Below are 12,185 nucleotides of genomic sequence, written 5' to 3'. Positions count from 1 at the left end.
GGGAGAGCTGGTGATTTCTGGCATCCAAACAGATTTATAAATGAGACTGGTGATGTTTGTTGAAGCCAAAGCCATACGTAATTTATTTGTATATTTCATGAAGCGGAGGAAAAGTTGTTTACAAATAAAAAAATAAACAGAAAGCAGAGATGCTTTTTTTCTTTCAGGTATATGATTATTACATGTATTGTTTCTGTGCGTTTAACAGTACAAGCTGCTCGGCTTTCATTTTAGTTTTTTTTCTTCTGAACAACAGCCATAATTGTTAGAAGCTTTCCTTATACACAGAAAACAGGAACAGATGGACGTATGTGGGTGGCTCACGCTAAACTTTAGAATTCTGGCTTAGCAATTATGGTTTATCTGCATATATTAATTGGGCTTGAAAAGAAGAACTTCAGATTGTCTAATCTTAAACACATTTCCAAGCTGCTTAGAAGGGTACTCAAAACAAAACTTATTTGATCTTAGCTTAAATAACCAGCAACAGTTATTTGTAAATTTATGTGGAAAAATGTCAAAAGTATGGTCTCTATTATCATGAGTGTTGGAGGAGAGATTCTATTAATAGTTTCAGAATCTGCAAAGCTGTTGTTCGTGAGGTATGGATGTGAATTTCTCAACTTTATGTCTGGAGGCTAAATCGTATGATGAATGAGCTAGGTACTCTAATCTATCAAAAAGAAAGATTAGGAGGAAACATGACAATTGTCTTCTAGTACTTGAGGGGCTGTCACAGAGAAGAGGGGATTGACTTGTTCTCTAAAGCAGACAAGAAGCAAGGGGTGGAAGGTTGTTAAAGAGAGATCCAACCTAGAAGGAAAGAAAAATTTTCTGACAGTGAGAACAATTAATCAGTGGAATGGCTTGCCTTCCAGAGTTGTGGGTGCTTCATTACTGGAGATTTTCAAAAATAGACTGGACAACCACTTGACCAGGATGGTGTAAGTTCTCCTTAAGCATGAGGTTGGACTAGAAGAACTCTGAGCCCCTGTGATTCCATGTTCTATGAAAAAAGTTGTATAAAGAGCATCTGAAATCCTCCGATTATTTGATACATATTTTTCAAAGACAGAACTAAAGACAGATAGGCCCACTCGTTCTGAAACTAGCCATGTAAATTCTAAATAGCATTTAGCGTGTAAGGTGGCTTAGTATTCTCTATCTGTTGGCCCTCAACATCCATAGTTTTCAGTCTAGACATGCCAGATTGAAGAAAACGGTCACCTTCTTTGAGAAGTCCAAAGGGGCACAGACTTCTCAAGAGCAGCCATTACTTTGATAACTTGTTTTGAAACAAGGAGGCTTCCAAACAGTGTGTGTGAAGTAGGGTAGGTGCCTGACTTTGAAAAGAAAAGGTGGAACAGTTGTTAGGCAACCTAATGTTATTGAGGTATTTGAAGTAGGTTTTCAGATTCTGACGATCTCTAGAATTACTTCTCACTTCATTCAGCGTTTTTGACTGCTCCCCAACTCTGACTTCCTATTTAGCCTTGAACTATTTAGAAAATATAGTTTGTTCCAGATTATATTGGAGGAATTATAGCTCACTGTCCTTATTTAGGTTTCTTTCCAGTTTCAGATCCAAAATAATCTTGTAGCATAGTTTTAGGGCACATTATGCATCTACAGTATTTCTCTAAAGTTGGTTGATCCTTAAATTGCCTGGTGATTGAGTCTGCAAACCCACTCATTTGCATATTTTTCTTTAACTATCTGAATGGCAACATATAATTCCTAGTTTTTGGAATTTCTGCTCAGCAACCACTTTATGTAGATTCCTTCACACTTGCTAAGCTGATCCACATGAACCAGAAACAGGAAAGCCAAAATCCTTATATTCCTGAATTCTGTACTCAGTGCAGTTAGTTTTTCAATTTAAGCTTGATTGTATATTGATTGAATTTTCTGGAAAAAAAGTGCATCTAAGCAACCTATTTCTTGCCTTGCAGTGGATATGGATCACCGACTTTTTCTTCAAAGGAAAAGGATCAGAGTTCAAAGACAAGTGCAAAAGCTTTGTACGGTAAGATTCACTAGTTGACGCTGAGCTTATAATTGGATCATGAGTGCAAAGTCTTAATTAAGCTAGGTGCGCTGAACTTATGGAGAAATGATTTAGAGCCATCAGCCACTGTATTCTATAGCATCTGTGCGTGTGATCCTGCATTGTGTACAGGTAGTCCACAACTTACAACCATTCATTTACTATTGTTTGAAGTTACAACAGCATTGAAAAAAGTGACTTATGACCAGTCCTCACACTTACAACTGTTCCCATGGTCACATGTTCTAAATTTGGGCACTTGGCAACCACATGTATTTATGACAGCCAATACAATATGTTTATCACTGGTGACCTTCCCAACAAGCTAAATCATTGGAGAAAGCTAGATTCTCTTAACGATGGCAATATTCATTTAACAACTGCAGTGATTCACTTAACAACCATGGCAAAACAGATTGTAAAATCATGAGTGGCACTCTCATGAAGCAGAGACACAACCCATCGTGAGAGGATGAGGAGTGGCCTGCTTCTGGGGGTTCGCCCGGCCAAGTGGCAGTGGCAGGGCGACGATCCAGATACGCACCTACCCGACTCGACCCTCCTGCAAATTCACCATCCAGGGGACAGCCTTCCCGGAACCACCTGTGACTATGCTCGTTCAATACTCTAGCATAGCACTGCACGCCCTCAGGGGTTCCCCACTCTCCTGGGTGCGACCCGCCTGCATCACATCCAATCTTGATGACGGGCCCAACCACTGGGCCTCTGAGAGATGGCCAGGCAGGGTCAGGGGCCTCCAGCATAAGCCCAACAAGAGGCCCCTGATTAAGTTCTTAGTTAAGTTTTTTGTGGGGTTAGGGAGGGGGGAGGGAGGAGACTATGGTTGCGCGGGAAAGGCACGCCTTCCAGCCACCATAACGCATGCCAGGCCCACGGCCGTTCGCGACGGCGTACAACGAGGACCAGTCGCCGATAACACCCAGTGGCGTACTGACAAACGTCCCATCCCTAGGATGGTGGGGAATGGCAGAAGGTGCACAGACAGAGGGCCGTATCGTCACCGGGAGTGTCATCTCCGCTCTGTACAGGCGGTGAGACGCTCCGACCCTCTGTTCTCCCCCGGAGGACCCGGGAGCAAAGGTGCGCACCCTCCCATGCTAAGGCTGGTCTACCTGAATGCAAGGTCCGCAGCTAACAAAGTTCACCTCATTCGTGACCTAGTGGAGAGTGAGCATGCGGACCTGGCCTGCATCACGGAAACCTGGCTGGGCCCAGAGGGGGGTGTTCCTCTGGTTGACCTCTGCCCGCCAGGTTTCCAGGTACTGCACCAGCCCCGGGCTCATGGGAGGGGCGGGGGAGTGGCAGTTATCATCAGGGAATCCCTTAGCCCGCGAGAGACCACCGTCCCTCAGATGGTCGGGTGTGAGTCTCTCCTACTGAGATTCGGCCCAGGGGCGCAGTTGGGTCTGCTGCTGGCGTACCTACCACCTAATCGTGCAGCGGCGGCCCTACCCGAGCTACTCAATGTCCTCTCAGGGTTGGTGGTTGAATTCCCAAGACTCATGGTCTTGGGCGACTTTAATCTACCGTCCCTGGGAGGATCGTCCGAACTGGCTCGGGAGTTCATGGCTTCCATGACGGCCATGGACCTGTTGCAAATAATTTCTGGGCCGACTCATGAGAGAGGCCACAACCCAGACTTGGTGTTCTTGTCTGGACGGTGGCGTGATGATGTCGGTGGGGGTGCCACAACTATTACGCCCCTGTCATGGACCGATCACCACCTCCTGCGGCTAGACTTCCCCCTTGCCACCCCCCACCGTGCGTGCACGGTGCCAGTCAGATGGTACCGCCCTAGGCGCCTAATGGACCCTGATAAGTTCCAGGCAGCGCTTAGGGACTCGCATGCACCCCCTGCTCACAGCTCGGCGGAAGCCTTAGTGGAAGCCTGGGAAAAGGCAGCCACGGAGGCTCTGGACCGAGTTGTACCCTTGCGGCCTCTGACCCGGCGCAGATCCCAGCGAGCCCCATGGTTCACCGAGGAGCTCCGGGAGATGAAGCGTCGGAGACGGGGCCTAGAGAGCCGTTGGAGGTCCAGTCGATCCGAATCCGACCGATTGCGACTAAGAATCCTCACCAGGTCTTATCTCGCTGCGATAAGGGTGGCAAAATCCAACTACTTTTCCACCCTCATCGCGTCCGCAGATAATCGCCCGGCTGCCTTGTTCAGGGTGACTCGGTCCCTATTAAACCAAGAGGTGAGGGAGGAACCCTTGCAGGGTCGAGCCGAGGAATTTGGTCAATATCTGCTGGATAAAATCGCTCGGATTCGGACTGGTCTGGACTCCAACTGGGCTGAGATGGAAGAACAAGACATGGACAGTCGTGTCGACGTCATCTGGGAAGAATTTGATCCTGTAACTCCTAAGGAAGTGGACAGGATTATGAGAAGGTTGAGCTCCTCCACATGCTTACTGGACCCGTGCCCTTCCTGGCTGGCCTATGCAGCTCGAGAGGCGACACGAGGCTGGTTCCTAGCGGTCATCTCTGCTTCTCTGAGTGAGGGTCACTTCCCCACCGCCTTGAAGGAGGCGGTGGTGAGACCTCTCCTCAAGAAGCCCACCTTGGACCCATCCTCTTTGAATAACTTTCGTCCAGTCTCCAATCTTCGCTTCCTTGCGAAGGTTGTTGAGAGCGTGGTGGCGCACCAACTTCCTCAGATCCTGGATGAAGCGGTTTATCTAGACCCGTACCAATCGGGTTTCAGGCCGGGCTACAGCACGGAGACGGCATTGGTCGCTCTGATGAATGATCTCTGGAGAGCCCGGGACAGGGGCCATTCCTCTGTCCTAGTCTTATTAGACCTCTCGGCGGCTTTCGATACCATCGACCATGGTATCTTGCTGCGACGCCTCAGGGGACTGGGAGTGGGAGGCACGGTTCTGCGTTGGTTCTCCTCCTTTCTCCAGGGTCGCTCGCAGTCGGTGCTGACAGGGGGACAGAGGTCGACCCCGAGGCCTCTCGCTTGCGGAGTCCCTCAGGGGTCGGTCCTCTCGCCTCTCCTGTTCAACATCTACATGAAACCGCTGGGTGAGATCATTCGCAGTTTTGGAGTAGGGTACCATCAGTATGCTGATGACACCCAGCTTTTTATCTCAACTCCTAACAATATCAGTGATGCCCTAGACGTGATGTCCCGCTGCCTGAAAGCGGTCCGGGAATGGATGGGGAGAAACAGGCTTCAACTGAACCCGGACAAGACTGAATGGCTGTACGTACCGGCAAGCCAGGAGATTCAGAACGTCCCACTGCTTAACATTGGGGACAAGTTACTTCCCCCTGCTGATAGGGCCCGCAACCTGGGTGTCCTCCTAGACTCGCAGCTCTCCCTGGAAGACCACATTGGAGCTGTGACCAAGAGGGCCTTCTCCCGGGTTCGACTAGTTCGCCAACTACGGCCTTATCTGGACCTGGATTCCTTACGTACAGTCACCCATGCCCTTGTGACATCTCGCCTAGACTACTGTAACGCTCTCTACATGGGGCTGCCCTTGAGATCCACTCGGAAGCTTCAACTGGTGCAAAGTGCGGCGGCACGGACACTCTTGGGAGCCTCCCGATACTCCCATATCACACCTCTCCTCCGTGCGCTGCACTGGCTTCCGGTTGCCTTCCGTGTGAAGTTCAAGGTGCTAACAATGACATTCAAAGCCCTACATGGCATGGGTCCGGACTACCTACGGGAGCACCTTCTGCCGATGTCAGCACCCCACCGTCCTGTGCGCTCCCACAGAGAGGGCCTCCTCAGGGTGCCACCGCTCAAGGAATGTCGGCTGGTGGCCCCCAGGGGGAGGGCATTCTCAGTGGGTGCGCCAGCCCTCTGGAACACCTTACCTACCGAAATCCGGATGGCCCCTGACCTCCGTACCTTCCGTCGCGACTTAAAAACTTTCCTGTTCCAGCAGGTTGGCCTGGCATGATAGCGTTAATTGGGGTCCCAGTTTGTGTTCATTAGTGTTTCTTATTATTTTATTGTTCGGTCTGTATACCTTCCTTCCTCTGTACACCGCCCCGAGTCCCTCGGGAGAAGGGCGGTTTATAAAAACTAATAAATAAATAAATAAATAAATAAATAATCACCACCTTTCTTAGCAATGGAAATTCTGTTCCCAATTGTAGTTGTAAATCGAGGACTACCTGTACAGCAAATATACAAAGTATACAAATAAGACAGGACAGGACAAGACCAAGACCAAGACCAACAACTTTTATTATCATTTTTTTACTGTGGCCACACTTGCACACATTAAAAATAAAATTCTGTTGCCTGCTCTCAAAAGTGTACACATACATACAGTAACATATATATAGACATGCTATATACATACATACAAGCCAAAAATTTTAACATACATATGTATATATCTACACCCTTACATATAAATACACATACATATTAATCACTGTTCATCCTGAATACATAGCGGCAAGAGAAAGCTTAAAAGAGCCTTGGTGGAGCAGTGGGCTAATGCCTCCTTAAGTAACACCAGCTGCCTGCAATTAGTGCAGGTTCGCATCCCACCAGGCTCAAGGTTGACTCAGCCTTCCATCCTTCCGAGGTAGGTAAAATGAGGACCCAGATTGTTGGGGGCAATTAAGCTGACTTTGTAATAATGCCGCTTGGGGGTGTGTGTGAAAGCCCTAATAAGCAGGCATATACATAGAATGAAGGCTACTGCTAAGCTTGTAAGCCGCCCTGAGTCTTCGGAGAAGGGCGGGATATAAAATGGAATTTAAATAAATAAATAAATAAATAAATAAATAAATAAATAAATAAATAAATAAATAATCTACCTCCTTCTTCCTCCCATTCACAGGATGAGTTTCCATCCAACAATTAATTAGAGCTAAAGGTACATTAGGCCCACAACAGTATATCATCTAGCTCATACCTCATATACTTCTTGGATGGGAAGATAATTCTCAGCAGATCTTCTGAAAACAAATGAGACTAGACAGATGAATTTAATTTTGGCTAGAGAGTACTTGATTTACCCTGATGCTAGACTATATAGGGCTTTGTAAGTAACAACCAGGTCTAAATTGATCCCGGAAGACTTCTTATAAGCACATAACTTTGTCCCTTTTTTTCTCTTGATTTGATGTTAGATCCTTACATGCAACATTTTGTAAAGGACAGATAAAAAAGTAATGACTTGTAAAGGCAGGAAACGTCAAATCAGTTATGGGCCCCCGGTTTTGTTGACTGCACAGTTTTTAGCAAACACAGGTTGATTTCTATTTGATTTGCCAACTGATCCTTATTAAAAGCCTGTGTCTGAATGTTGCATTTAATAAAGCTCTGCTTTCTTTTCTTTATTTCTTCTCTTTTTCTTTGTTCTTTAGTACTGTGTGTGACAACCAATTTTCCATTGCAAGTCTATATGTCAACACTATTGCCTTGACATCGTCCCAAATGGAAGTAATCACTGGGTATAGGATTGATCTAAATGTTCCTTCTTTTCTTTTCTTTTGAAAAATAATAATTCTCGGAAACAGATGGGTTTTATTTCTTCAGATCGTCATCCAAGCAAAAAACCAAAAAAGGTAGCGGGTGACAACAGGCTTTGCTGTTCTGGTTGTGTGTGTACGTGTGTGCATGCGCGCACATCCATGTATGCACGCACATTTTCAGTGCGGATCTTTTTTAGGGGGGGGAAGGCTACGCAAATGAAAATATTTCAACATGTTGACACAATCAAGTGCTTCTGACATTTCATAATGGTTTGTTGGACACAAAAATGACTGAGGTACTTTCCAATGGGGCAAGTTTGTGCTTCCAAAATACATCGAGACAGGGAAGGATGTGGATAGTGAAGCTCTTGTAAAGCACCAGTGAGTAGGCAGGGGAAGGTTATGTTAAGTCCTTTGCGTGCCATACTTTTCCAATAACCAAGGACATTCTGTCCAGATGAGATGCTCTGATCTTCTGAATATAAATTGCTATCACATCCCATGTTACAGAGGTCCCCAACTCCAACAGATTGGAAACAGTCCTTGGCCTGCCAGGAACTGAGTCAAGCAAGCAAGCGAAGCCCCATCGGTGCGTGCACAAGATCCAGGCAATGTACAAAACCATACAAACAGAGGCCTTGGAAAAACCTCCCCCCACGGAACTGGACCCTGGCACCCAACAGATTGGGGACTATTGCCATACTATACTGGAGAAGAGCATTATAGAGAAGAGAATGATAGCTAAACAAATCTAGGACAGTAAATTATGAAAAAAAATCTAGAAGCTCATAAAATATGAAGAGGTTATTGTTGTGTACTGGGTTCTTTGCAGCAAGCAGGAGACGAGGCAAGAGAGTTCAGGCAGGAACATGCTTTATTGAATGCAGGAACTGAACTGTTAACCAAGGCTTCTACGCAGCTATTTATACTCTGGCCACTAGGTGGCAGCCAATAGGTTTAAAGGAACCTATTGCCATCCTAGAGCCAACCAATGGTGGTCCTGGAGATGGCTTGTCTGAGGAGCCGGCGACCGTTACCCATCTCCCTGCTTAAGCAATCTCACAGCATTCAAAACCCATGTGGTACAGTTCAAGTAAACTAGGCCCAATACATTACAGTTATGGCCATCTTGCATTTAGAAAATGTGAATACCTCCACGTGGGCCACCTTTTGGTAAGGCTGGCCGTATCTCAATGCCTAACTGAAGACAAGGGGAAGGTAGCAACATAGCACCCCTTAAGAACTGAGCTAAAAAAAAATGCTGTAAAAATATTTCTGATAGATAGAATGAACTAAAGAGCACAATATTCAGGTCGCATGTGGCTAGAAAACATATATATATGTTAAATGTTAAACAATATATATATTGTTAAATGAGCCAGGACATTGTTAAGTGAATCTGGCTGCTCTCATTGACTTTTCTTTTTTAATTAGTGAGCTGGGAAGGCTGCAAATGGCAATCAACTGAATTTTGATCAGGTCACGGTGAGGGTGGTACAATGATTGTAAATCACTTTTTTCAATATGGTTGTAACTTTGAACGGTAGCTAAACTAATGGTTGTAAGTTGAGGATTACCTATATCTCACTGTCACTAACTGATGGCTGCCTGGTTACATCTATTCCCCAAGACAGGAAGGAAGTCATTTTTAGAAAATTATTATACCATCTTTAGTAACGGACATTTAAATGCTATCTATATTCAGTTTTTGTGATGGAAATTATTTTCACTAGGCTGTTTTTTTTTAAAGTACCTATTTCCTGGAAAGATGTACTTCAGTTGTATTATTCATCTAGGAGAAAAATGAAGATTTAAAAAATGTTGGACACGGTAAAATTCACATGTCAACAGAATTGTTGATGGGTTCTTGTCATTGCCTGCTAATATATTGAAAGGAAACTAGGACACTGTTTCCTGTCATCACCCATTGTTTCTCAGAGTATTGTTTAGTCCTCTCCATTTCAATTATGGCAAATTTAATTTGAAAATATCTGGGAAAACCCTGTCTTTTGTCTACATGAACTTATCCTCCACTATTGACCTGTTTTTATTATTAATTGCTATGAATGCTGAGGTGAAAAGATGTGATAAATTTAATAAATGAACCGATGAATCAGAAATAACAAAGTAAGGGTTAGGGTTAAGGCCTGCAGAATTGATGATATAGCAACTGGTGAAAGAATCATTTATTAATTTTGAGTAGGCATGGATCATGTAATGAAATATGGATAGAGTTCACTGAAAGGCTTCTGTAGGAGCATTTATTCATACACAAACACATACATACTGTGTTCACATATATAACACACACACACACACACACACACACACACATATACTGCATATATAGGGGTGTGATGGCTCAGTTAAAGATGCTAAGCTCTTTAAGTTCAAGATCTGAACACTGCACAATGAGGCGTACATATACAGTATATATGTACTGACATATATAAAAGGTAAAGGTTCCACCACACATGCGTGCTAGTCATTTCCGACTCTAGGGGCCATTGCTCATCTCCATTTCAAAGCTGAAGAGCCAGCGTTTGTCCAAGGACGTCTCCATGGTCATGTGGCCAGCATGACTAGACACCAAAGGTGCATGGAACGCTGTTACCTTCCCACCGTAGTGGTCCCTATTTTTCTACTTGCATTTTTATGTGCTTTCGAACTGCTAGGTTGGCAGAAGCTGGGACGAGTAACAGGCGCTCACTCTGTTACGCGGCACTCAGGATTCGAACCGCCAATCTGCCGATCTTCTGATCGACAAGCTCAGCGTCCTAACCCACTGAGCCACCACATTGCTACTGACATGTATACACACACATATACACATATACACACATATACACCTGCAGACAATGAATATATACTTTATAAATTAATGTCTTTTGCTTAAAGTTTTCTCTAGTTTTTTGCTTAATATATATATATATATATATGTTTTCTGAGGTTTTCGCGGGGGTTTGTATGGTCATTCAGGTTTTTTCCCACGTAAAATTGGAGGTATCAGGGCAACATTTCGACGAAATCTCATCCATCATCCTCAGGCTGGTGTTTAAGGGGGTTATTCCACATACAAACTCCTCAACACAGATCCCACCACCTACCTGGAAAAAACCACAAAATCCAAATAAAAGCCACCCCCATCAGTGAAGAGATCCAGCAAACAATCATTCCCAGAGAAAAACCATCCAGATGTCCCAAGCTCTATAGTCTCCCCAAGATACACAAAGAAGGAACCCCACTCAGACCCATAGTCAGCTCCATACGCTCAGCTCTACAAAATCTAGCCAAATTTCTTGCCAAACAACTACAGCCTTACGCAAATTCCATCACCTCACATGTACAAAACTCATTCCAATTCATTGAGATCATAAGTAAACTAAACTTACAGCCCTGTGACCTACTCGTGAGCTTCGATGTCATATCCCTCTTTACCCAAGTGCCAATCAAAGAAGCCTTGATAGCTATCCTAAATAAATACACCCCCCCTAAACACATCCTAGATCTGACCAACCACTGCCTATCAAACACATACTTCATCTACAATGGACAAAGATACAAACAAATGGAAGGAGCACCCATGGGATCACCCTTTTCACCTGTCATCGCAAACCTCTACATGGAACACTTTGAAACCCTCGCTCTAGAAAAATCCAACCACAAACCCAAACTCTGGCTCAGATACGTAGATGACACCTTCGTAATCTGGCCACACGGCAAAGAAAAACTGGATGACTTCCTCACACACCTCAACAGCCTACACCCCAAAATACAGTTCACCATGGAAACAGAAGCTAACAATCAACTTCCCTTCCTTGATGTCTTAGTCTACAAGAAATCCAACGGCTCCCTAGGACACACTATCTACCATAAGAAAACACACAAACCGCTACCTGAATGCACTCTCATACCACCACCTAGCTGACGAACAACACCTAAAAACTGAACTACACACTCTCGCTAACGTACTAACAGCCAACGGATTCCAAAGAAACATGATTACCAACTTAATCCGAAAGAGAGACACTCACAAAAATCCAAGACAGAGAACAAGAAAATGGCAAAGCCCTCCTCCCATACCTAAAAGGGATCACAGACAGAATCAGCAAGATCCTCCACAAACACAACATCAAAACAGCTTTCTGCACAAACAGAAAAATATCCACCATCCTAAGAAACCCCAAAGACATAATTGAGTTAGAAAACCAAGGAGTATATGAAATCCCATGCCCCACCTGCCCCACCACATACATCGGACAGACCAACAGAAGAATAAGTGCACGCATTGAAGAGCACAGGAACTCAGTCAGAAAGGGAGAACAAACTTCATCCCTGTTCCAATACTTTAAAGCCACTGGACACGAAATTGATTTTAAAAAAACCAGAACTATCGCCAAAATTGAACATTTTAACAACAGAATAATCAGAGAAGCCATCAAGATAGAAAATCGCCCCCACAGCATGAATAAACAAGATGATACCTCTCGCCTACCAGCCATTTGGAAACTCGCCTTGATTGACAGACGAGTCCCAACCACCAAGAATGATACCAGACCGAAACTCATGATAACATCACATGACATCACCACCACACATCCATTCAAAAAGCAAATCTGAACCCACAACGATAACAACACAACCACAAAATAGAAACCTAACT

General features: G+C 44.7%; 1 protein-coding gene across 4 annotated transcripts in view; it reads left to right on the top strand.

The window, feature by feature from the left end:
• The window catches only part of EPS8 (EGFR pathway substrate 8, signaling adaptor), a 166,399-nt gene that overhangs the window by 89,929 nt on the left and 64,285 nt on the right, over positions 1-12,185 (top strand). For all 4 annotated transcript variants that reach the window (XR_014492807.1, XM_083365298.1, XM_083365299.1 and 1 more), the window contains exon 3: positions 1,953-2,026. Coding sequence is in view for 3 of the 4 variants with exons in the window: in XM_083365298.1 (XP_083221424.1) it covers positions 1,953-2,026 (74 nt within the window). In the remaining variant the exon portion in view is untranslated. The remainder of the gene's footprint in view (positions 1-1,952; positions 2,027-12,185) is intronic.

Source organism: Vipera ursinii (assembly GCF_947247035.1).
Source record: "Vipera ursinii genome assembly, chromosome: 6".
Classification (NCBI taxonomy): domain Eukaryota; kingdom Metazoa; phylum Chordata; class Lepidosauria; order Squamata; family Viperidae; genus Vipera; species Vipera ursinii.
The sequence above is the reverse complement of the archived record's forward strand: the minus strand, read 5'-3'. Positions and strand labels throughout refer to the sequence as shown.